General features: G+C 44.8%; 1 protein-coding gene across 1 annotated transcript in view; it reads left to right on the top strand.

The window, feature by feature from the left end:
- SCCPDH (saccharopine dehydrogenase (putative)) overlaps positions 1-27833 on the top strand; it is a 153113-nt gene that overhangs the window by 55285 nt on the left and 69995 nt on the right. The window contains exons 6-7 of the mRNA XM_069235082.1: positions 2379-2509; positions 7276-7393. Coding sequence (XP_069091183.1) covers positions 2379-2509; positions 7276-7393 — 249 coding nt within the window. The remainder of the gene's footprint in view (positions 1-2378; positions 2510-7275; positions 7394-27833) is intronic.

Raw genomic sequence — 27833 nt, 5'->3', positions numbered from 1 at the left:
GTCCTGCCGGTATCTGAAATGTCTCCATCATGTCAGTAAACATTAAGGTGCCTGCCTCTTCATTACCAGGTAAAACTAAGCATGTTGTATCTTGTATTGCTGCTGCATTTTGTTTACATCCGTAAAACATTTGCCTGCTTTTTGCACAGTCATCCCAAAATATGCAAAGATTATTATTTTCAATACCTTGAAACACAGCATTGCTTTCCTTATTAGAAAGGAACTATGCTGCCATTGGCTAGGGGCCTACCAACGTCAAGATATGTTGAAAAAACCTGTATGCTAGCTCCAGTACAAATTACTTATATAAATTATCTTCTTTCAGAAGACTTTTAGAGCACCTCAACATGGTTTTTCCTATTCTTGGTCTGCATCATTTCAGATATTCCAAATATGTGCACATTTTTTCTTGTAAAGCAAGTTTTGAGATCTTGATCTGCACTGGCAGCATGGCTAACTTCAGACCTAGTTTAGCATGGCTGTATCATCTTCTCAGATGCTCAGCCGGGCCTAATCTATTGCCCTCTTTATCCAGTCTGGTCTATATGTATTTTATGTTGCATTACATAGCACCCAGTTCTGTGCCAGTACCTCTAGTCCTAGTTTTTAGCTCTGTAAATATCATTTTCATTTTCACATCCAGAGACAAATCAGATGTGGTTTGCACTATTTTTTCGCCATTGCCTTCACTGGTCTCTTGCGGGGCGCCTAATGTGTCTTTTAATTGAGTAATGCCAATATAGACTGCTAAGGAACTTCATTTCCCATAGAGAATCTGCAAGTTGTTCAGCGTGGAGCTGGCCAGTTCCATGTAACAAGTGAGAAACGTCCACCTATAATGAAAACATTCCTTTTTAAAGTAATATTCATAATGTTGACCACCTGATCTCAATTATTCTTAGTAGTGCAAGTACTGTAACCAGCTTTCTTCAACACTGAAGTGATCTCTGAAATCATCTACTTCCCACCTTCGCTGTGCATGTACTAATCCAATCTGCCTGTCAGAGGGATTGTCCTTCAAGCGCACAACTTCTTGTGAGACACTGACCCAGGCCACACCCATTTAGCAAGCCCTACTAACTAACTTAAATAATGGCGGACACTTGTCAAGATATCCAACAGTCATGAGGCTTCAGGTGGTCTCCAAAACCTCCTATTGGTAAGCCCCCTGCCTCAATTCCATTGCATCGCAGTATCCATCTGCCCTAGATTTACCAACACATTAAGTAAAGCCTGGGTTATTTATTGACAGACAAACTTTGCCTACCTTGTGGCGTGACTCTGCTCTGCCGTTCAGTTTCCCTTAGCAGCTCACATCCCATAGCTTGGAATGCAAGATGGTGAGCCAAACCTCTAATCATCAGCACTTAATTGCAGCAGCCCATTGTTTTGCAGTTCCAGATAAATGGGATCACTATTGCCTCCACAGATTCAGCCATTTTATCTTATTTTTTTTGTTGTTTCAAGGATTTTACCAATGACTGATTGCAGCCCATTCTAGCCACGAAGGACCATCGTGGTTTCTAGCATGCTTCCCCTTTGACCCCTAAAAAAAAAAACATGAAATGGAGCAGGAAGTGAGTTTTCTCATACCCTTTTCAAAATAATATCTTTGTTGGGGGGCTATTTACGAGTTTGGCGGTCCGAGGACCGGCAGATTTGCAGTGTCGATCAAATGCCGCACTCCTGGTGGTCCGACCTCTATATTACAACCCTGGCGGTCTGACTGCCGCCAACTTGTCAGCATCCATGATCCTGGCTATCGGAGTCATGGACAGCCACGGCAGTGCCCATGACAGCACCACCGTCCTGATCATGACTCCACTTTCCTCCAGCCTTTCCATGGGTGTTTCACCGCTATGGAAAGGCTAGCAGAAATCCAGTTTTGGGGCCCATAGCAGGGGGGACCCCTGCCAGCACCCTCGAAATGCACACTGTCTGTTTCCAAGGGTGATGATGTGAGACTGCTTTGGCCTCCGCTCCCTTTAGGGAGCCAAGGCCGGTGCTGCTGCACGGTTTCCGCATGCTGACCGGCCGAAATGCCGTAATATGATGTTTCCGTCTTTCAGCCTGGTGGAAACATCGTAATACAACGGGGGTGAGGCTGCCGCTATGATGGGTTTGGTGGTCCGATAGTCAGACCACCAAACTCATAATAAGCCCCTTAGTTTCTAGTTTCAAAGGGAAAACACAAATGGACCTTTATGAATGCCTCTTCTTCGAGGAAGCCAGATCGTATTAACTGTGTAAAGAATTTATGAAAGATAGGAATGCTGTAAATAAGTTGTTACAGGTAAGTATTTTTTCCTTTAGTAAAAATCTTTGTACCCTTGCATAGCAAAACATAACTGTTGTTTTTGTTTGTGATGCTTTCATAGGGTACGCGTGTTCATGACGGAACGTGGCAGTCAGCGATTCATGGATTTGCGGACCAAGATAAATTGAGAAAGTTAAGAAAGCAAGTTGGCTACAAACCTCTTCCAGTCGTTGGTGCAAAGTTAAAAAGGAGGTTAGCGTGATATCCTGTTGATGTAGTAAATTACATTTATTTTATTGAGACCTTGTTCTGTAGCTTTGCTATAGCTAAGTTGTCTGGCACACTGATTTCCCAGTTTCTATTGTTATGCAACCAAAAACATCAGTTTGCTAATTGTATTAGGTTGTAATGCTTGTATGACATTACAACACATGCGTTTGCCATGCATGCTTTTAGCACGCAGATGCCTTTCCCATTCAAATGCCTCACATGGTAAGTATACTTAAGGTAGTGTGTGTGTGTGTGTGTGTGTGTGTGTGTGTGTGTGTGTGTGTGTGTGTGTGTGTATATAATACAGAAAAAAGGAAGGTAAAGGCTAAGTTAGTTAGGAAAACTTCATTAATTATTTCTATGCAAAACCAACTTGAACTACACAAACATTAGAAACTATAAAGTCTTAGTTATAATTTCTGTAACTTGCGCACCTCCGTACACAGTGTTGTCAATTTGCTAGCACGCCTTATGCGAATCCGTACTGACCTTGATTCTTCAAAACCGTCCATCCTGAACTGCTATTTGAGTCCCACTGCAGAAGGGAACACAACTGAATCCAGACCATTTTAGCATTGCTAAACCATGTCAGATTGGTATAGCTTTAATCACGTGGCACAGTGAGCAAGGGACCCACATCTGAGTATATCTTGGACCACTTAGGCATAACATCAGACACACAAAGAGTGTTGAGAGAAATGCTTGCAAACAGTGTAATCCAATGACAATAGATTTTCGTTTTTTCACCCACTGTGCCTCTTCAGAAAGAAGCATGAAAATCGGTACTGTCCCTACTCCTTGTGGAACAGTCCATCCCTAACTAGGACCCAGTGCTTTGGATACCACTCTGAATGCGGTTGAAGTCAGAGGACAGTTATTCATATGGCGAAGGAGAATTTTAAAGCAAGTTTTAATGACGTTTCTATATCAGAATACTTTCCTAGGGCTCAGATATTTGCCCGGATGGAGGAGATTTTCATCTCCAACTCCAAAGCCCTTATCTGACAAGGACTGATCATACAGAGCTTTTTGATTATAAGGCTAAACTCCAGCCCCATTGTAATGAAATTAGCTTTATATCTCGACGTAAACATTTTTTAGTTGCCTAGACACTTCACTAGAACTGGACATGCCTTTCCCCTCTGTCCCTGCTTGAGATGGTGTTTTTTCATTTATTACTGCATTGCGAAAAACAGCTGAAGCTTTGCAGTTTATCTTGTCCTATGTAGATTCAAAGTCCAGTATTTAGACAGAGATCTTGCAACAATCCTCCTCTGTGATTGAGCCCTTGATTCTATTTAATGAAGCAGTCCTGGAGCCTGTCATGGTTGTATAGAAAAAAAAAATGTTTCGGTACCAGCAATCCACAGAAAACCAGCCATGCTCCAGGCGATCCTCACTTTTGGTTCTCTCACTCGTCACTGGAAAACCTGGCTGTCAAAATGTCTTTCTTGAAGCAAAACTCAATGGCACCTCCCGAGAGAGAATCAACAATAACTTAAATACATGGATCAAAAAATCATTGCTGATGGCACATGGGCCCTGTGCACTACTGATGTGAACCCCTTTCATGCCTGAAATGTTCATGCCTTTTGAGAATTTGCCACACATTGATCAGTTTCACGATCCTCAAAAAAAAGCTGTTTGCGAACCTGATTAGTGAGGATTGGATGCATCGATGCAGATCTTGCATGGTAGCCTGGACTCTGTGGATACTATTGATCAGTCTATGGGCTTGGGTTTCACACTGCATCTGCATGTCTGAATTTATTCCACTGGCTTCTCTGGATGTGCCTTTTGTTGGCGAGTGGCTGGTCGGAGTGAAAGCAGACTCTTCCCTTGACCACTATAAACACAGTAAAGTTATGGCTCCCTTGTTGGGCCTCTCTTCCCAGGTGCACATTTTAACCAACAACACAGGAAGTTTTGTGGCTACTCCAGAATGGTATGCTGTACCAACACAGACAGCCTTTTTTGGCTGTCCTTCCATCCCAGCTACCATTCCACTAGGGAACAACAACAGATAGGGCCTCATTACGACGACCGCCAGGGTCGCGGTGGCGGTCTGACCACTACATTATGACTGTGGCGTTGCACCACGGTCGGACCGCCAGCTTTCTTCCAGTGCTGGCAGTCCTAATCCTCCAGGGCAGCGCTGCATGCGGCGTCGTCCTGGGGATTATGACCCCCCCTCTCCACCAGCTTTTACATGGCAGTTGCAGAGGCGGGGAGCAGGAGCCCGCCATGGTCCGTCTCACTGCGCTTTTCACTGCCTGCATTGCAGACAGTGAAAAGCTCGACTGGTGCTGTTGCACCCTAGACACTGCAACATTGCCACTGGCTCAATTATGAGCCGGTGTCCGTGTTGTGGGCTGTTCCCTGGTGGGCCAGTGGGGAACTCGTAAAGGGGCCCGCAGAAAGGCGGCGGCACTGGCGGCAGCCTGTCCACTGGAGTTTGGAGGGGAGCCTCTTCTGCCCGCCAAACTCCTAATGACCACCATAGTCTCTTCCATTTTCTTGTCTCTGCTGCCTCAAACCCTCTTTGACCTCATATCACTACCTTTTAGTTGGGGGAAGTATTTCAGTTTTTCCACCAGTTGGGGCTGATCACAAGGAGTTGCTGGTCATCCATCTGTTCTGCAACGGCTACCCCCCTACCATTCATTTCCCTCCCTCCAGACTGCCCTCTTTCCACCAGTACATGCTCTTGAGCACGCATCTCGATTTTTGGGCAGAAATTCTTGGCCTACGGATCAAAGGGGCTGTAACAGTGGTGCTTCTGGGAAAAAAAGGTTGTTTTACTTCGTGGTCCTTAAGAAGGACGGCATTCTGAGACCCAACCTGGCTATTCACCTTCTGCATATATTCATTTGGCATGACAAGTACAAATTGCCTTCCCTGATCCAAGACTTTTTAACCCTCCATGCAGCAGACTAATTGGCCTCCCTGGTTCTTCAGGACTCCTGTTCCTTATTCCAGTTCTTCTCACCTAAAGACGTTATCTGAGGTGGAAGGTTGAGTCCCAGCACTACCCCATAGTGGTTCTGCCATTTGGACTGACAGTGATTAAAATTGTCTTTATGAAAGTGCTGATTTTTGCAGTGGCTTAACTCTGATTCATGAGCTTGAATCCTCTATTCCCCCAACCTCGGCCCCACCCGCATCCCCCTTCTCTCTGGAGCACAATCATTGAATTTGTAGTGGGAAGAGGTAGTCAATCAGAATCGAAAAAATATTCTCCTTCCTTACCGGAACCTACGCTGCCACATAGTTCTATTTCTCCAACCTACCATGCGCCATGGACGAATAACTAGCACAGTGTATCTAAGCAAGAAGAGGGACCTTATCCCGAAGAATCTTGTGGAGCTGGTTTAAGCCCTTTCTATGTGGGTGAAACATGACCCACTAGGGGAGCTGATTTGGCTTATTGCACTCCTGCTTTTTTGTTTTTTGATCTTGTCAGACGGAGGCACCATTAAAACTGGTCTGATGTACTAGAAGGTAATTTTAGAACTGTTCCCATTTTCTGGTCCCTTTTAATCATGCAGTAGCATTAGCGAATGAGTAGATTAGCTTGCTCATCAGTGTAGGGCCAAAGATCTCCCATATGGTGTTTGTGCGCACCAGTGTCATATATGATCAGATGAGGGGCTGCTGGATGAGGAAACCTGCCACCTTTGGCTGGCTTAGAGCACGTTGTTCTTTTTTTGTAGGGTAATTTACCCCACTTTCCACTTGCACTTAGATCAAAACAAAATAATGTGCTGTGAATAATGTCAGTAGACCCACAGATACTTTTCTACCATATTTTTTGTTGCATACGGGCCAGATGTGGAAAATGAGCAGAGCCAGAGTCTAGTTAGTTTACGATTCTGATGGAGGGGTCAATGAGCGATTTGAATATTTATGAACTTCATTAAAAGAATATAATTTTTTTCTTTGATAGTATAATGTGAGGCTCAGGAATCATAACTAACAGTTTGAATTCTAACAATGGAGTCTTTATATTCAAGAGATTTGATATTTGGGGAGTTCTTATTGAGAGATCTAGATATTACTTCTAGGGGTTATCATTCAGCCATCTTGCTGTATTAATCTCCTGCTAAATAAAGTACTTTAGCTTGCCTACCTGAGCCTATTTTATCTTTCAGCAGAATGGCAAAACAGTCTTTATGAATTCGAGTTTAATACAATGTGACTTTCAGTGTGACCTGTGCTTCTACTTGCCTTTTCATATTCTAAACACAATTATATAGGCTCTCCTTTGAAAAACATACGTTTGGGGAGACAATTTACCACAATAAGCCATTGTGGCAAACTTTAATATAGGCAACAATTTAGTACACATTATCCATAATAGTGGGCATAATAAGGGACCCAGACATCTACTGCTCAGTCTCAGGAAAGACAAGTTTAAGGCTAAGGAATTTGATGTTAATGCTGCTTTATGGAGTTTTGCTTCCCTTTTTTCCCCGAAATAGATATCGAGATATTCGTATGCTGATTAACATTCTGAATTAATGTTCCCCAAAATTCACACCCCTTTTATATTGGTTAAAAGGGTATGAGAATTGAAAGTACAATACTTATAATTGTGAATCACTATCCATGTTTGATAGCTAGAAATGTTAAGACTTTATGCTTGCTTGCGTTGTTCTAGTTAAAGATCCAATTTTTGTGTTGCGTTTTTGAACTCTTAGAGCGACAAGACCGTAGTACAGATATTGATTGTAATTGTTTCTTTTCAGAGGATCTTTATTTTATTCACCTGAAATGAAAAAGTATTCCATTCCATTCCTGGGATCCGATGCCTCCGTGGTAAAAAGAACTCAGCGTCACTTACATGAGTGTTTGAAAGAATCTCCTGTAAGTTAGAATGGATAACAAAAGTGACCAGCCTCTGTAATCTTTTAGTGACTAGTGTTTATTTCCACCAGCCGCCTTAGTGTATGTAATGTTTAATTTGTCATGCAACCCCCTTGCTCATAATCTACTGTGTTTAATTGTTGCATTAATGTGATGCTTATGATTTTTAGGCAATATGCTTGTCCATTTTAAGATGAATCTGCAGATGTCTTCTCAAGCAGAACCAGATAATTATTATTATGTTTGTTATTACTACAAGCATTATGAGTATTCTTAATGTTATGGTTATTAGTATTATTAATTTTAATATTACTATTTTTAGGAGCGAGCGCAAAGCGCTCCATCCTATGTTGTAATCTCTCTTTGGGCTTCAAACCACGCCCATGTCACGTCAGTGTCTTTCATTAGTTTGTGGACTTGCCTTTTAAAATGTGTTTGCTTCCATTAGTAAAAGGCATGCACTAGTCATGCCTTTTCCGGTGTTTAGCCTTCCTCGAGCACAGCGACCAAGTACTGAAAACATGCGAGGCTCTGCGCTTTCCGTCCGGTTTCCAGACTACTTGTTCTCTTTGTTGCAGCCTGAGCTCGCTGGGCACAAGTCGAGCGCTTTGCATGACATCGACCTTGATTGCACTTTTGCCGTTACATGGATAAGTGCGATAGGTTTCACTAGGAGTGACTTTTATTTCCCTTTGTGTGTCAGCATTGCACTAATGGCGGCCATCAGCTCGCTTATGTGAAACTTTTACTTTTCCGTTTATATGGCAAGAAAAGTCCAGTTAGTTATGGGAAACTGTTTTATTTTCATTTTCAATTTCTATGTCAAGCAAAGTCCGGTTAGGAGTTTCAATGCTAATTGCTCTAGCTCAAGCAAACGCGAGACCCATTGCATTGCAAATGCTTGTTTTAAATTACAAAGCTTTTTAGTTATAATTTTATTTGAAGTGAAAAAGGTAAATGGAGCCCCAGGATGTCCATATTATGAGGATTTAGAAGAGTTAAAGGGGAGGTTAATGTAAGGATTCCTAGGGGAAGGTAAATCGGAAGAGAGGGTAAGTGGAAGCCCTGCAGTAAATTATCAAGGTTAATCCTTTCCCGTCTTACCTTCCACGATCACTCTAACAATTGTAATGATATGTGAGTAAAGTTCACAAAACAGTTACTAGAAAACCACACCATGGATGAAGCATCAAGTTCAGTCCAATAGCCCGCATCAGACCATCCGAGATCCATACAGCCATACCTGTCTGTCTTTTTAAATACGTCATCTCGGTTCGGGGCAAATAGAAAATCAGGGCGAATCCTCCCCAGAATCAGTCATGCAGTCTCGACCCTCTTATTAATTTTGATTGGTATCAGTAGGATTGTTGGTAACCTTAATTCCTGGCGACACATTTCTTGAATGGGCTTCGTACGTGATCAAATGTAGCTACTCTATCATGGGCTATAACAGACGGGGGAATTTATTCACTAATATGTGGTGTATCTTGTACCTTCACAATGATATATAAAGAGTATTTGGAAATGTTCATAGCTGCATGATTGTTACCCTAGCAGCAACAATATACAAGGTGCCAAGCAGCTCAGTGATGACATTAGGGTGTATTCAGTCATCTACTGTGTAGCCAAACCGTGGCAAAGGGTTCTGAGGTAATGACCTTCCAGCTATTTCATGAATGACTCCCACTGTAGAACTCCAAAAAATATTTGTATGTTAGGGCAAAGTGACAAATGTGTTTCGTGATGTGCTTTTTGTTTTGCACCAACCACCAGCATCTATCTGAGCCACCATAGATCGCTTTTGATTGGTCTGGAGTCTTATATAAAAACATTATACATTCTGGCCTTGTATCCCACGTATATGGAAGTTTTTTCCTACCCTTGCCTAAATCATTAACCATAGGTCCTCTGGTATTATGTTCAATTCCTTTTCCCATATTACCCAGTGTATATATGGAAGCGTATGACCTACTGATCAAAACCACCTGTGTATCAAGGCCATTCCCTTCCTAACGTTTTTTTTTATATTTTTTTTTAAATATTTTTTTTATTTTTATTTTGCTTAATTCCTTTAATGAGGAAAGTTCACTCTCTGACCCTTGCAAGCAATGTTCAGTGTCTCATTTGTAGTAATCTTAACCAGTCTCTTGGTTCCCATTGATTATTATTATTATTATTACTAATAACAGTACTAATAGATCCCTTTTTCTCTCCATGCTCTTGTGGTACGTGCTAGTTCCTTGTTAAACTAAAGCTGATGTCACTGTCAATTGTATAGTGCTCTGGCCTGTAGCTCCTAGGAACAGATAAGCTGCAAGAATTCTGATGTGTGCAGCAAATGGCTAAATTAATAAAGGTTACCAAGGAGTGTAGTGCACAGGGGTGTATAGCTGATCAGCTCCCTTTTAATGCTAAATGTGCCCCAAGTGCCTAGGGTCATATTTAATGCCACTGATTCTGTATCTGTGCTTGCTCTGCTTTTCTTCACCACGGAAGCTGTCAAAGTGATCACTCCTCCCCCCCCCATCCTCCACCCTTACCCCTAGCTTAGCTTGTGATCAAGGAAGCACCACTGTTTCTTCTAGTTTGCTTTCTGCCAGTCCCATATGTATCTCCGCTGCACACCTCTTTAGCAGGAGATAGTCTGAGATTCACATTCTACCTGGGAGAAAGGAGGCTTTGCTTAACCCTATTCTTACTTTACTTTCATAAGTGCCTTGCTCTTGGGGAGTGATGATCAGATATTTACCGGCTGACAAGCTCCATATAAGGGCCATGACTACTTATAAATAACAGATCATTAGGTAGAGACAGTCGACTACTTGGCCTCCGACTTGTATGAAAATGATGTGTGAGACATATTATAAACCTCAGTCGGCACCGAGGTTTATTTGCCCTCACCTGGAATCTTGCTGCATAGTTTCCTTCACTGATGACATATTACATAAGCAGTTAGCAACCCATTAACAGCAATACAAAGATAATACCTGATCATTTCAGGTATTATTTTATAAAGTCACATCCTACCAACCATTTACAATGTCTTTTTTTTTTTTTTACAACCATTACCGTAGTTCACGAGCAGTTCTAGTCACAACAGAGAAACACCATTTTATTAGAACAGTCGTGGACACCTTGAGAATTAATTATAAAATGATATTCCTATTTAAGGCACACCATTTTTCTTTTTACTATTTTATTGAGCGATGTTTCAAGCTTAAACTCTCATTCTCTTTTGTTGGCTCATTTCTGTAAATACATATGAGAACCCTGGTCCGTGACTCCAGCAACAAGATGGGGCCGTTTAATTTTCCCTCATACTAAGATCTTATTTCAGTCATAAAACAAGTAGGTCACACAACTTAATGATCACAAGCTCACCATTTTTTGATTTCTGCGCGATTCCTTACAGTAAATCGCGTCATTATGTCAGTACCATTTGTGAGCTAACGATTGTCGGAATTCGCTTTTACAGCTTAATAACCTATAAGGAATACCCTTGATATCACTAAATTTCTTACAGATTGAGATTACAGTTGATTTTTTTTTTTTTGTACTTTCTAGCAGAGGGTGACTCGTCCTGATGAATGCTGCGGACACCTCATAGTAGGTTTATTTTAGACAGAAACATGAAGACCTCTGTAAGTTGGTAGAACTATTCCCCACATCAATTATAACAAAAGCAAATATAATGTCTACCCTGGAAAAAAGTTTGTTGCACCTGTTTTCCTCTCCGCACTGTGCCATCACACCCAAAGCTTTTTTTTTTTTTTTTGGCTTGCATGCACTCATACCCCAGCAAAAAAACTAAAAAAACCTTAAGCTCCCTAACATTGTAGCATCTTGCAACCTTGATCATCTAGGTCGGTGTCAGAAGGGGCACGAGGATGAAGCATGCACCTATTAGGAGGGTGAGTGCCTTCGTCTTAAAACAGTGAAGTATCCTATATACTCACGAAACATATATTCTGGTCCTAGCGGCAGTCAGTTCTGGTTCGTTGTGATATAGTGAGGAGGTTGCACTAGCTGCCCCCCTAAATCCTTCATACCCTTATGTGTTTTGGCGAGTTCACTAACTTGACTCCACATCCCTCTTCCATCCTTCAGCCCCACACACACACACACACACACACACACACACACACCTAAAAAAAAATCTAACTTGTTGCGAAGAAGCACTGCCTGCATTCTTGTTGCTAATACCTTTGAGTGTCTTAGGAGGATGTGAGATTAGTTTACACAACCCACATTCATCTCTACCTTTCCCCGGTTTATGTGACACCGCAATCCTTACCTCTGCCGTAGATGGTATCACCCTTCAGGAGCTAGCAAGTTAATTAAAAAGGTTAGTCACAAACGTCAGTGAACTGGCTAAAACACTTTTACACAGAGGTGTAAAGTCTTCTCACCCGGGTGCCTTGGCAGGTTAATGATCTTTAGTTGCTTTTATTGTTTTCCCTTTTTGAAATGGTATTTCAAATGGGCTCAACCTCGCCATAGCAACCTAAAAAAAAAAAAAAAAAAAAGGAACGTTCAGTTTAGTATGACAATCAACTAATTTCAAAAGAAAATGAGATGAGAGAGTGCATTTTCCCCAGAGGCCATCTAACCTCAGACTTTGACAGTAGTTTATGTGCAGCAGAGTCCCCTCAGAGTTCTGTTCAGAGTTACTCCTCTCAAACTAAATAAACTGTTTTTCTACTGGATCAGTCCATCTCTTCTAGCATATCCTTCCTAGGTCAAATACCTGTATATATAGACCCAGTTGGATACCTCATGACAGAATCTACAAAGAAGGCTTCTTCAGGCCCTGTGGCTCCTGTGGTAAGAAGAGGCTATATCGACATGAGAGTATCTATTGTCTTTATCCTCATCATACACAAGACTACAGTATTTTAAGGAAGTTTCATCTAAAAACGTCTCAAAGACTGTTGGTTGTCTTCTCAGATGGCTCTAAAAGAAAAGAAATCCAGGGCCCAGGAGACTTCATCTTCATTAGATAAGTCCTGTGGCCTTTCAGAGGCGAAGAAACTAGTAAAGGAAGTACAGGAGGTAAGACCCTACCAAAATCTGTCTCCTCTGAGGTGTTGGGTTCATCCTTTGTAGGGACACCTCATAATGCCTGCAGAAAGCCTGACTAAAATTGGTACAAGCTAGCCAACATGTTCTCAGAAGTGTCTTCAAACGCAAAGATCTTACCAAAATCCTCATTGATGACCAAAGCGGGCTCATTTGCCTGAGCCCTTGTCTCCATTCAGTTGCTTATTGGCTATTCCATTGTCAGTGTTGGTGGTCATTGGCACTCCCATCTCAATCTGCTTCTCAGTCTATGGGACTGTATTCAACAAGTGTTGCATGGTTTTCAATCACCTCATTGACAATCCCTCCATTAACATCCATTGAGTTGACTACTTCTCTGTTGACAGCATCACAATTGATGACAGCAGTGACATCCGATGAATGAGTTATGGTAAAAACATTCTAATTTTAGTAAAAGGAGTGTCTTGCGATCCTATGCCCTGAAGGGCAATTCTTCATAATTTCTTGACATTGAAGTAGAGTTCAGTGCAGAGGTCCATTTGGCAGTGGAATCAGCCTCTTGAAATTGTGTGTCAATAGTCAGGAGGAGGAATAAGAAGAGAACTTGCCATATGAGCATTCCAGAGTAAAAGGGGATTGCCACAATTATGCATTTACTACATCAAAAATGAAAGGCAAAAGTATGACTGCAAGATGATTAATATTACAAGAAAGCTCATTAACAAGAACAACCAATGTTGAGGGTATTAGTAGACGTAATCAGTGACTTCCACCTTTTGATGGTAGATCAGTACACAAAGTTTTCGCTCCAACAACAATTTACTCTGGAATAACTCCCACAACACCCTCTGCAATGTCGGCCCATTCCTGAGGCACAAGCAGAGTTACCACCAGCTGCTCTGCATCTATGGCCCCCTTCAGTGAACATTCGACTGGTGAAAACAGATACCTCGGTGAAGAAGGGAGGAAGAGGTGAGCGTCATGAATTAACATGGGCTTAAGCCTAGAAATGGGTTTAAAATCCACAAGTGCACACCATGGCAAGATACTGACTCGCCACCAAATATATAGCCAGCTTTCACTTACATCCAAGAGATTTGAATTACCACTAAAACAGGGTGCTTTTTATATCCCTTTAAAGAAGTCATGAGGAAATCTGTGAATTCTGATGGATACAACTACCTGTGGATTCCTCACCTAATGAATACTCCCATGGCGCCAGCATTCGACGGAAATCTTCTTCCTAGCTTCTGCACGTCGACGAGGACGTCACATTTGCCCACGCGACGCCGTCTGACGTCATATAGGCAATAAGAAGTCCTCGCCGACGTCAGTTCCCTTTTTTCCGTGCCATTCGAAACGGTTATCTTCGAGGGAGCTACTGTTGCCTTTCGAGTTAGTGTGTTTTTTCTGCTGCGTGTCTTTTTCTCTGAGGTTACTATGTCTCAGAGGAAGTCTGGTTTCAAGCCCTGTCGGGAGTGTGGGGGCAAGATGTCAGTTACTGACCCACATTCGGACTGCTTGTGGTGCTTAAGTTTCGACCACGACGTGGCCACGTGTGATTCATGTCAACACATGAATCCGAAAGCCCTCAAGGAGAGAGAAGCCAAACTCTTTATGGCGAAGTCGAAGAGAAAGGAGAAGAAACATCATAGAAAATCCTCCTCGCCGAAGTCGCATCGACGTCATCGAGACTCCCGGCGCAATCAGGACTCACGGCGCCATTCGAGCAAGGAGAGGTCTCGATCGAAGTCGCCATCGGCTCGGCGTCTGAAGACTTGGGAGGTCAGTCCCACAGTCACTCCTCATCCATCGATGCCGTTGCCTTCTCCGGCTTCGCCGACTTCGCCTGGGCAGACATCTTCAGTGATTGAGATGCCACAGCCTCAGGTATTCTCTCCGGCGTCGCAGACGTCGAGGCCGGCGTCGGGGTCGCCTTTGATCCAGGCACCCCAGTATCCAGCTTTCCGGCTCCTGGAGCCGATAATACAGCATTTTTAAATGCGATGTTTACCATCTTCCAGCAGATGGCTCCAGGCAGTGCTCCGACTGGTCCTTCGGGCCCGTTGGCTTTCAGCTTGGGTGCTCCGGCGCCGATACGGCTAGCACCCTTCATGCCCTTTCTCCCCTTGGGGAATGTGGGCTCGGCGCCAGTGTCGGCTCCGGTGGCTCCAGAGGTTTCGGCCCCGGAGGTTTCGGCCAGTGACCCCGGCAGGACCATCTGAGACTCCGAGGTGCACTTCTCTTCGTCCGGCGCCTGGCTCGGTGTCGAAGCTTCCTGTGGCGCCTGACATGGCGTCAGACGGATCCGGTGATCGGCGTCGTTCCTCGACTTCTGCAGACGCCATGCCGACGCCGCGTATTGAGGAGAGGTTACATTCGAGGAGACGTGCTCTCCGCCTCTTGGAGGAACAGGAATATCAACGAGTCCTGGAGGAAGGGGAAATTGAGGATTCTAGCGAGGGTCTTCATGGACTGGATACAGCTAGTGGCCTTGATACTTCCCCTGAGTGGGACTTGTCATCTCCAGGGGAGTATACTGAGGAGGCAGCCACTTTTCATGCTGTAATAAGGAAGGCGGCTAACTTCCTCGAACTGCCTTTGCCGGTGGCTGAGGCGAAACAGAATTTACTAACTGAGGTCTTACATCCGGCCTCTACATCGGCAGAGCCTCTTTTGCCATTTAACGAGGCTCTGCTTGAACCGGTATTGGAAGTCTGGAAGAAGCCGGTATCTTCCTCGGCTGTTAATAGGTCTGTGGCCAGGAGGTATCGGGCTGCACCATCTGACCCTGGCTTTCTTTCCAGACACCCTACGCCGGAGAGCTTGGTGGTCCAGGCTTCCTGTTCTGCTAGATCTGCGCCTGGATCTTTTCCAACAGTGCCGGGGGACAGAGACTCCAAAAAGTTGGACTCACAGTCGAAGAAAGTATTTTCGTCTTGTAGCATGGCGTTAAAGTCCACCAACGCTACGTGTATTTTGGGGCGGTACATCTATGCTCTTATGGACGAGATAACATCATCGCATACAGAGCTTCCTCAAGGTCTCTTGAATCTCGTGTCTGATGCTCAGGCTGCTGCAACCCAGGTTATCCAATCTGGTTTGGATACAACTGACTCGGTGGCTAGAGCGATGGGCACGGCGGTGGTTGCGAGGAGACAGGCTTGGCGTCGCAACTCAGGGTTCTCTTCGATGTGCATTCGACCATGTTGGACCTCCCGTTTGATGGGGACAAACTTTTTGGTGCCAAAGCAGATTCGGCCTTGGAGAGGTTTAAAGAGAGTAGGGCCACGGCCAAGTCGTTAGGACTGCAAGCCGCTTCTTCTGCCTCCTCCAGGTTTTTTAGGAGGTTTCGAAGATTTGGTCGTGGCTCATCCTCCTTTTCCTTTCGGGGTAGATTCCAACAACCTACCTCCTCTCTTACCTTTAGATCATTTAGAGGGAGGGGTAGGGTCCGTACCAGAGGAGCCTCTCAGCAGCACTCTGCCTCTTCCTCGTCCTCTGGAGGGGTACAGCAGGGGAAGCAGCCTTAGGCTTCCACCAATTTCCACTCACTCCTCTCCTGTAGGGGGACAGTTACTGCATTTTCTTCACAAGTGGGGGGGGTCATCACATCAGACACCTGGGTTACCAGCATTGTGGGAAAAGGCTACACCCTTCCCTTTCGGGAGTTTCCTCCCCCCATCCCGCCCCGCCCATCTTATTGTTCAGAAGAACACCTCCTGTTGATAGAACAGGAGGTTCAAGTCCTCCTTTCAAAGGGCGGGGTGGAGTTGGTTCCAGAGCAGGAAAAGGGTCAAGGTTGTTATTCCAGGTACTTCCTGATTCCCAAAAAGGATGGTCGGTTGAGACCAATCCTGGACCTGAGGATTTTGAATTGGTTCCTCAAACAGGAAAAGTTCAAGATGGTGACCCTAGCTCAGGTGCTTTTGGCGTTGAACAAGGGAGACTGGATGGTGTCTGTCGACTTACAGGATGCTTATTTTCATATCCTGATTCTCAAGTCGCACAGGAAGTATCTCCGGTTTGTGGTGGGGTCGCAGCACTATCAGTTTGCGGTCCTCCCGTTTGGTCTTACTTCAGCACCTCGAGTCTTCACGAAGGTGATGTCGGTGGTTGCGGCAGAGCTCAGAAGGAAGGGGATAGCAGTATTCCCTTACTTGGACGACTGGTTGATAAAAGCCAAGACTCTGGAGCTTGTGCTGCATCATCTGCAGTCGACAACTCAGTTGATGTTCGACCTGGGCTTTTCGGTGAACGTGCCCAAATCTCACCTAGAGCCCTCTCAACGCCTCCTGTTCATAGGGGCAGTACTGGATACAACATCGGATCGAGCCTTTCCTCCGCCACAGCGGATTCAAGATATTCAGGAGTTGGTTCCAATGTTTCGAAGTGGAGCGGTCATTCCAGTCCTCAAGGTCCTTCGTCTGCTCGGTCTGTTTGCCTCCTGCATACTGTTGGTCACGCATGCTCGCTGGCACATGAGGGCTCTTCAGTGGTGCCTCCGAAGGCAGTGGTCTCAACACAGAGGAGATCTCGAAGGTTCTGTCAGGATCTCCAGAGATGCTGCCACGGATTTGAAGTGGTGGATTGCGGACGACAATCTTTCCCAAGGAAGGCCGTTCACGCAGCCTCCACCAGTGACCACGGTCATAACGGATGCTTCCACTCTAGGGTGGGGAGCTCATCTGGGGGACCTGGAGATCAAAGGGCTTTGGTCTCCAGAGGAACAGATGTTTCATATCAATCTGTTAGAGTTACGGGCTGTACGTCTGGCTCTCAAGGCCTTCCTCCCATCCCTTCGCGGTCAGTCGGTTCAGGTCCTGACGGACAATACTACAGCGATGTGGTATATAAACAAACAGGGAGGAGTGGGGTCGTACCTTCTCACTTTTGCGAAGCATTACTGCTTGGACTCAGAGGTCAGAAGGGACGGCCATTTTGCACGGTCAGTGCTGCAGGATTTCTTGGTTTGACGATATAGGCACCCACCACCGAGAGCGGTACTGCTTTGGGACTCTATTCATTAGGTGAGGAATCCACAGGTAGTTGTATCCATCAGAAGAACGAGTTACTTACCTTCGGTAACGACTTTTCTGGTGGATACATTAGCTACCTGTGGATTCCTCACGGTCCCACCCGCCTCCCCGTTGCCTGTCTGGTCTCACCAAGTAATTCTTGAGTGTGCTCCTTTTGGTCCTGAGGGCTGCAATAGATTATGTATATATGGGCATATGTATATGTTTATATGTGTGTGTATGTATGTGTGTATATATATATATATATATATATATATATATATATATATATATATATATATATATATATATTTGTATATATTTAGTGTACATATTTATTTATTTGAAAGGAAAATATATATATTAAATTTATAGCCATCTTCTTGCAATGATGTGTGGTTTACAATGTTATGAGATGTTGCTATTGTCTTTCATCACATTAGATTATTGTTCTCAGGCACGTAAAAAATGTTGGTACTGACGTCGGCACGTCGGCGAGGACTTCTTATTGCCTATATGACGTCAGATGGCGTCGCGTGGGCAAATGTGACGTCCTCGTCGACGTGCAGAAGCTAGGAAGAAGATTTCCGTCGAATGCTGGCACCATGGGAGTATTCATTAGGTGAGGAATCCACAGGTAGCTAATGTATCCACCAGAAAAGTTGTTACCGAAGGTAAGTAACTCGTTCGTCTGTCCCTATTGTGATTGCATTTGGAAGGAGATCATTAAACTCGTGCAGACATCATCCTTAGTTCCTGCATCTGTTCCCAGGCTCTACAACATGTATAGGGAACCAAATTATATGTCTGCATGCCTGATCAGACATCAAAATACAATGTAATTCTTCACCTCATGTAATAATAACCCATGTTAGTGAGGACCCAAAATAGACTACTTTGGAAACAAGGTCTACACCTTTGCTGGTGCTTCATGGGAGGTGCTTCATCTGCTCCATAAGGGAATGGTTATGTTTGTTTTGCAGGACACATTCTTCCACATTACAATCCACCCACAGAACCACAAGTATATGCAGTTCATGATAGCCTGTTGCCGTTAGAGTTTGGACTATTACTATTTTGCTTGATATCAGCCATGAGACTCTTCAGGAAGGCAAGGCCCCGTTTGCAGCCTTCTTCAGGTGACACAGACAATTAGGGCCTGATTTATTTAGATATTGGTAGATGGGTTACTCCATCACAACAGAGACTGATGTCCTTTCCGCCAAAATCCAGCCAAAAGAAAAAGGTAACTGCGTGGATTAAGCTTTCACTGAAACCACATTGAATCTGGTGCAGAGATTAGGAAATATTCGGAACTAGGACAAATCTCATCTAAAGTCCTCAAAGCGTCTCAGTTATTTTTCCCACAGTTATGAACACAGACAGGGGAACCTTTTCCTTAGGTGAAGTGAATTCACAGACTTTGATTTCTAGCAGTTTGAATTCAAAAGAGGACAACCATGTCCAGATCTTCAAATCCCTGCTAAACTTGGTGTACTACTTCTTTCTCATCCCATACTGCAAGTTTGCTGATGTACCCACTTCTGGAGTTGCTGATACCCAGGTCACTGGATCCTTTCAGGAGCATATTCAAGTCACCTCCTGACTCAGGAGCACCTTTCTGTGGTAGAGGTCAAGAAGCAACATTACAGCATGTCTGTGCTTCCATCCACAACCATTGTACTATTAAATGACTGACCATAGATACAACCACATGGCCATTTGAGGTCTATTTGGCAAAAGTGATGGGGCTCCAGTTAAAATGTGAAGTTTGCCTTTTGACTTTGATAATACAGGTCATAATTCCATATACTACTTCTGTGTAAGAAAGCTTTGCAGAAGCCACGTTTAAACCCTTCAGGATTATCTTACCTTTTTTTTTTTTTTTTATTGAGTACGAGTCCAGACTAGTCATATATGTTCTTTTAAACGTACTCTGGCTTTTCATGTGGAGTGGGCCAGCTGCCTGCACTTGGTTTTCTAATATCCTTCTGAATCAGGAGTGCACTTTCTCCATATAGTCAATACCATCTGTGCACCGTTGTGGTTTCTTCTTTCCAAACTTTACTGCCTGTATTGTTTTTGATCGCGGCTCCTCTGTCTTCCTCATCTGGGCATCAATGCTGACTTTGTTTGGATGACTCCAGTCAGCTGCAGCCCCTGTGGGCCTTCACCCTTCGAGGCACACTTTATCTTCCACGTTTCCTCCACATCATGTCCACCCAGTGATGTAACAAACACCCTTCCTCTTCTGTCCACAATGCCACGCCAACTACCCAGGCACCGATCTTCATCAGATGTGTAACTTGTGCCTCTCTCCGCGACCTGCAAGTCCTTTTGGTCCAATAAAGCACTGCATGATCGATGGCTCGAGATGTCCTGCTGCAGCGCTGAACATACACCGGACCTCTTTGGATCAGAAGAACCTCAGGACGAAGCCCTGGTGTCGGCAGCAGACGAGTGTTCCTTTTCACCTGAATACAGCTCAGGCTCTGAGCTTAAGATACAGGACCTCATGCCGGGGCAACCCGAAAGTATCGTGCACCCTCATCCAGCCCCTACACCAGCAAGCCATCCCAAAGTGTCTGGATCAACCAAAATATTCACTCGGGCCACCACTGCCCTCTGGCCATGGTCGGCACTGAGCAGCTGTAGCGGAAACACCCAGATACAGTTCAGGACTGAAAAAATAGCAGAAGTCTCATACTCTTGAACCGACTCCCACACCATCGAAGTTGAGTTGAACAACGGAATAGAGGGTGTCGGTGCCAAAACATCACTCCACCTTGGAGCCGAAATCAACATCAGACCCACAGCATAGAAAGCCTCAGCATCCAAGGTTGCAGCGGAGCCAAAATCTTGCTCCTTCACAAAACCTGTGGTTGGATCCGAAACCGTGAACATGTGCCCCCAAAGGATGCAGGATGAAATGTACTTGAGTCAAAACCATTGTCATTCTCCCAGACACTGGGCGTATCTTGGCAAGACCTCCCATACTAGTGCACAACCAACAAAGAAACAACCGACATTTGAGGAGGCTTTGGACAAACCTATACCACCAAAACACAGAAAGAAGGCTCACAAGGCTACTGGCCTGATGCACCCACTCCTTCCACCTCCTGCATCTGCAACATGTTCTCCAGAGGGGTCTTTTTATTCTTTTGGAGGAGGGGCTGGGGAAGGATGATGAGACCAGTACTCCATTCCACCACATGATGACCCGTGGGATGCTTATAACATAGACACACCTAGAGACACAGATCCCAATCTGTACTCGGCAGAACCTTCTCCTTCAGACGACACAACTAGCTACCACAACATCCTAGGTAGGGAAGCTGTTTATCATAAGATCCACACAGGACCACTAGAGGATGTGTTTTTGTTCAAAACCATGTCCTCTCGACACAGTATCCGCCTATGCTTAAAAGTATGCTGGGACACACTTGACATCTATCTGTGTCATTACGCCAAGGGTTGCTAAGAAATATAAACCTTTCCCTAACAGCCCTATGTACAGAAAGATCATCTCCCTCCAGACTCTCTGGTGGTTTACGCAGCGAGAAAACAAACAAACTCACATATATCTGGTGAGGCGCCCCCACCAGACTATTAGTAAAAAAATAGATGCAGCGGGGAAGAGGGTTGGGCACCCAGTCTGCCAAGCAGTGGAGAGTTGCCAACTCCTTTGGCCTCTTCTGAGCCCATTGAGACTAGATGGAGGGGCTCCGTCGTCATCTGTGGAGCATAAAAAAGAGCATATGAGATCACCTGTGGGTAAATTAATTGCAAATACCTCCATTTGCTACTCACTTGATGCAGCCAACACTTCAGCAAGAGGCATTAACTTCAGCATGCTTTTTAGCTGTCACGCTTGGCTTAGGATCTCATGCTTCAAACCCGAAGTGGTACAAAGCATATTCACACTTTCTTTTGATGGTGCACACCTCTTTGACGCTCAAGTGGACACTCTACTTGAGAAAATAAAGAAAGACAATGAGACGACCAAAGCTATGAGACCATTGTAAGCATCATAGCAACACAGCTCCTTTTGCCGCTTCCCCTATCGTGGCGGAACATAATCCTCTTCCACAGACCTCACCTGATCCTACCAACGTCGCCAAGCACAAACCACCTCACCCAGAGGATACTATAGGGGCTACGATTGGGGCAATAATTCCAGGGGGAAAGGCAAGGGTGATTTCACCAACCCATATGCCACCTTCAACAAACGCTAACTTTCTAACCATCAGCCCAGACAACACCTTTCGGTCGACTACAAGGTTGCGTTCCCACCTAGCGGAACATCACCTCCGACCAATGTGTGTTGGATATTGTCCAACATAGTTATGGTCTGGATCTCCCTTCCACACCTCCAAACATTCCATGTTGCAAACTCTTATCAGAACATCAACAGTTGCTCAAGGAGGAAGATAAGACCCTCCTCAAAAAAGGTGCAATAGAGCCAGTGCCAATACACTAGCAAACCACAGTAGTCTATTTACTCTACTTCCTTATTCCCAAAGTGGACGGGACCTTAAGACCAATTGTGGACCTCTGACGCCTAAACGAATACATCCCCTCAGAGCACTTGCACGTGGTTACTATTCAAGATGTCATCCCATTACTACAACAGACTCAACATGCATCTGTTGCAAGAGTGCTTAGTGCACTAGTGGCCTCAAGCAGAGGGTTAATGGGAAGATCTAGTGTCGGTCAGCCATCAAGTTTGCCACTCTCTCCAGTGGTAAAACACCAACAATCTCCTAAAAGGACGGTCTTTCCTAGACCCAGGCAGGACCTTCTTATGTAGAACCATAGAGAAATTAGGCACCCAGACCCCAGATCCCTCAACCTTGCATTCTGCCTTCTGAAGTCCTAGAGTTTGGTTATTTGAACCTACTACAGCCCTGTAAGGACATCCTTAAAGAAGCACACAGGCCCACTGCTCATGCTTGATATGCTGCAAAGCGGAAAAGATTTGACACTACTGTCATTCCAAACAAATTGATCTTTTAAAACTTAATGACCTAATGTTCAAGACTTTGCATGTTCTCTACTTTATTTGCACACCTCAGCGAGGTTTAGCTTTTACATCTATAAGGCAACACTTAGTGTCATTAGTCAGGATTCCAGTTGTTAAAGCCTTTTTGGAAGGTCATAAAAGGGTCATTCCTCCTTGGGTGCCACCAGCTCCCACCTGGAATCTCAATATTCTATTAACAGATTAATGGGCCCTCCATTCAAGCCATCTCCAGTTCTTATCCTAGAAGTCATCATTTCTAGTTTCTATCACTTCACTCAGACGTATCGGTGAGCTTCAGGCATTCTTCTGAGCTTCAGGCATTCACTTTAGAAGAACCTTTCTTCCAACTACATAAAGATTACATACCAATCTAAAATTTATTTCAAAGGTAGTATCTCAATTCCACCTTAATCTATTGACTTGCCAGTATTTTTTCCACAACCTGGCTCAGTTGCAGAAAGGGGCTCTATTCACCTTAGATGTTAAACGAGCCCTCATGTATTATATTGATAGAACCAAAACATTTAGGAAAACACAGCAACTATTTATTGCCTTTTCAAAACCACACAGAGGAAGGACCATTTCTAAATTGGGCATTGCACATTGGATTGTCAAATGCATCCATGCATGCTATGTTAAAGCTAAAATAACTTTACCTATCCCTCCTAGAGCTCACTCATTTGCAAAAAAAGAGCTTCACTGGTATTCCTAGGAAATATACCTAGAGCTGACATTTTTAAAACACCTACCTGGTCTACACCACATACATTTATGAAACATTACTGTGTGTGCTGGCCCGTCAAAGTCAATGTGGGCAAGCAGTTCTAAGTACATTATCTCAAACAACTGCGACCCTCAAAGGCTAGCCACCGCTTTTGGAGGACTGCTTTTCAGTCTATGCTAAGCATGTCTATCTACAGCCACACATGCCTCGAAGGAAAATGTTACTTACACAATAAGAATTTGTTTGTGGCATGTAGAGATGTAAGTTTCCGTGCACCGACCTTCATTCTCGTACACCTGTGGTTGTTGCAGTTACTTTTATAGGCTAAGACAAATTCCTTTAGCATGGACATCTCAATATTCTATGCTCCACTTCTCATTCCATTCTCACCAGCCCTGCAAGAAAACAATCTAATAATTAAGTTGATGACCATGCGCATTACCAGCAAGAGGAGGAGTCCCTCTATCACATGACCCAAAAGACTTTCTTTGAAGAAAAGCAACTTGCGCACTTCTGAGCCCAAAACTAGATGGCAGGATTATGCTAAGCATGTGAATCTTCAGCACTACTTGCCACAAACAGATGCTTACTGGGTAAGTATCATTTTCCTTAGCTTTTCTTCCTCAAACTGAGCATCATCCTTGGAGCAAGTGTGCAAATGTCCAATACGTGGTGTTCATAGAAAACATATGGCGTTGCCTGTCTGATCTGCAAAAAAAGAACGATCCTTTGAATTTCCATGGATTCTAATTTATTTCCCCCTTTCTGTTCATGAATACTTTCCATTGCAGGAATAGCATATGATTTGTAACCTTCTTTGACACAAAAGGCAGTCCGTGCAACAGTAGTAATATATGCTGCTAAGGTAACAGAAGGCACTTCACGATGATTGAAATGTCATAGTCCTGTCCTAATAAACTAAAGGGCCAGTATTCCTGCCCCCAGACTAACAAGATATGGGAACCAAGACACAATTTCACCAGCTGCGAAATCTGGCCAGTAAAATCTCTTTATGCGTGGGATGCATTCGCAGGGCCTGTCTCAGGCCTTGGATGTGTTTGACCCCGTTCCAATGGCATGGAGGGAGCATGCAATGGTCTCTCCTCCATACCAGCCCACTTTTTCCTCTATCTCCATCCATCCTCACCACTGCCCCTGACCATCCCCTGTCTGCTTCAGTCCCATGTTAAACCAGCTCAGAGCAGGTGATATATTTATCATTAATCTCCACGTAATTTCTAATTCTGTATAAATTGTCGGCCCCAAAAAATTGTCTGCACGTTTATTCCTCATTCTGTGAGGATCAACGTGTGCTAAACAGATTTGTGTGGAGATTCAACGGCAATCCTAAAATTCAACCACATTGTTCGCCCTCCATCCCTGCGCCCCCTCACTGAAATCCTTCTAACTTAGAATTGTGACCAAAGTGGCCTAATTTATGCACAGTATATCTTACTTCTAGAGTAGGGTTTAGAATAAAAACAGGGAGATACAGCTGTTGATTCAAATTAAATTGTTGGAACACTTTGACCTTGCGCTGAGAAACACTGAATCCCTAAAAAAGTATGTAAGGCTTCTTAGTGAAGTACACCAACAGTTTTCATATATATCTGTGTGATGAAGTAAACTGCTTTGAAAAAAAAAATGTACGTTTTATAGGTGCCACAGGCTTCAAAAAGGTTATGCACAAAGACATTCTACTTACGCAAGCTCTAGAGAGAATGAAACTTCTTGCAATAACTGCAAGTGATCCTTAGAATGGCTTACTTACTCCATTTTACAGTGAATCAAACATAATTGAATGTTCGATGGCATCTGTCGCTGTAGATACGCATGTTCTGCAATAGCTCGCCATCTGGTGTTGGGCCGGAGTGTTACAAGTTGTTTTTCTTCGAAGAAGTCTTTCGAGTCACGGGACCGAGTGACTCCTCCTTTTGTCTCCATTGCGCATGGGCGTCGACTCCATCCTCGATTGTTTTTTTTCCGCCATCGGGTTCGGACGTGTTCCTGTCGCTCCGAGTTTCGGAACGGAAAAAATAGTTAATTTCGGAAGATTTTCGTCGGTATTGTTGCGTTCGGGATCGGCGTACTTAGATTCAACACCGCATCGAAGATCGAAGAGCTCCGGTGCCCTTCGGGGTAGTTTTTCGATCCTCCGTCGGGGCCTGGTCGGCCCGACCGCGTGCTGAGGAACGCCGATGGAACGGACCCCGTTCCGTTTCTGCCCCAAATGCCACAATAAATACCCCTACACAGACCAACACTTGGTCTGCAACCTGTGCCTGTCACCTGAGCACAGCGAAGACACCTGCGAGGCCTGTCGTGCGTTCCGGTCCCGAAAAACACTCCGAGACCGTCGAGCCAGAAGACTTCAAATGGCGTCCGCACCGACAGCCCAACGGGAGTTCGAGGAACAGGAAGAGGAAGGTACCTTCTCGATCCAAGACTCAGACTCCGAAGGATTCGACGATACACAAACCGTGAGTAAGACGTCGAAAACCACACAAAGAAACATTTACAAGGCCCAGGGGACGCCACTGCCACCAGGCCATGGCTCAACCCATAAAATCGGTGACCGACCGTCGGCACCGAAAAAGGCCCAAACAGTGCCGAGATCGTCCGACTCCGGTCGAGACACCGGCACGCAGCCTTCTCGGGACCGAGAAAGTGCTGGAGACAAGCCTCGACACCGAGATGCCGGTGTGGACACGGCTCGACGCCGAGACAGCGGCACCGAAACAGATCGACGCCGAGAGGTTTCGGCACCGAAAAGGAAAAAAGTCACCTCGGAGCCGAAAAAACACGCAGACACAGTTTCGACGCCGAAACAAACTGCAAGCGACCCAGCTTCAGGCTCTTATACAGAAGAGCACTCGCTAACCTCCCAAATGCAGAAGCATAGGTTTGAGGAAGAGCTACAAGCAACTGATGCGGACCATACGCAAAAGCGTATCTTCATTCAGCAGGGGACAGGAAAAATAAGCACCCTTCCCCCCATTAGGAGAAAGAGAAGGTTGGAGTTCCAGGCGGAACAAGTACCACAACCAAAAGTGGTGAAAAGAGTTACACCACCACCCTCTCCTCCGCCCGTGATTAACGTTTCACCAGCACAAACGCCATCACACTCCCCAGCTCACACCACCATGAGCCAGGGTGACCAAGACCAGGACGCATGGGACCTATACGACGCCCCAGTGTCAGATAACAGCCCAGAGGCATACCCTACAAAACCATCTCCACCAGAAGACAGCACCGCGTACTCTCAGGTGGTGGCTAGAGCAGCACAATTTCACAACGTAAGCCTCCACTCAGAACAGGTCGAGGATGATTTCCTGTTCAACACACTCTCCTCCACCCACAGCTCCTACCAAAGCCTGCCTATGCTCCCTGGTATGCTCCGGCACGCAAAAGACATATTTAAGGACCCGGTCAAAAGTAGGGCAATCACACCAAGGGTGGAAAAAAAGTATAAGCCGCCTCCTACAGACCCGGCTTTCATCACAACACAGCTGCCACCAGACTCTGTTGTTGTAGGAGCAGCTAGGAAAAGGGCCAACTCTCACACATCTGGAGATGCACCACCCCCAGATAAAGAAAGCCGCAAGTTTGATGCAGCTGGTAAAAGAGTCGCAGCACAAGCTGCAAACCAGTGGCGCATCGCGAACTCCCAGGCACTACTTGCGCGCTATGACAGAGCCCACTGGGACGAGATGCAACATCTCATTGAACATCTGCCCAAAGACTTCCAAAATAGGGCAAAACAAGTGGTTGAGGAGGGACAGGCCATCTCCAACAACCAGATCCGCTCCTCCATGGACGCTGCAGATACAGCTGCACGGACAATTAATACATCTGTAACTATCAGAAGGCATGCATGGCTCCGAACGTCTGGATTTAAACCAGAGATTCAACAAGCAGTTCTCAATATGCCTTTTAATGAAAAAGAACTGTTCGGTCCAGAAGTGGACACAGCGATTGAGAAACTCAAAAAAGATACGGACACTGCCAAAGCCATGGGCGCACTCTACTCCCCGCAGAGCAGAGGGAATTACAGCTCATTCCGTAAAACGCCCTTTCGAGGGGGGTTTCGGGGTCAAAGCACACAAGCCAGCACCTCACAAGCCACACCGTCCAGTTACCAAGGACAGTATAGAGGAGGTTTTCGGGGACAATATAGAGGAGGGCAATTCCCTAGAAATAGAGGAAGATTCCAAAGCCCCAAAACCCCTACTACTAAACAGTGACTCACATGTCACTCACCCCCTCCACACAACACCAGTGGGGGGACGAATAGGTCATTATTACAGAGCATGGGAGAAAATCACTACAGACACTTGGGTTCTAGCAATTATCCAACATGGTTACTGCATAGAATTTCTACAGTTCCCTCCAAACATACCACCAAAAGCACAAAATTTAACAACACACCATTCCAATCTCCTAGAGATAGAAGTGCAGGCACTATTGCAAAAGAATGCAATCGAATTAGTGCCAAACACACAAATAAACACAGGAGTTTACTCACTGTACTTTCTGATACCAAAGAAGGACAAAACACTGAGACCAATCCTAGACCTCAGAGTAGTCAACACTTTCATCAAATCAGACCACTTCCACATGGTCACACTACAAGAA

This window comes from Pleurodeles waltl, chromosome 5 (genome assembly GCF_031143425.1).
Source record: "Pleurodeles waltl isolate 20211129_DDA chromosome 5, aPleWal1.hap1.20221129, whole genome shotgun sequence".
Classification (NCBI taxonomy): Eukaryota; Metazoa; Chordata; class Amphibia; order Caudata; family Salamandridae; genus Pleurodeles; species Pleurodeles waltl.
The sequence above is the reverse complement of the archived record's forward strand: the minus strand, read 5'-3'. Positions and strand labels throughout refer to the sequence as shown.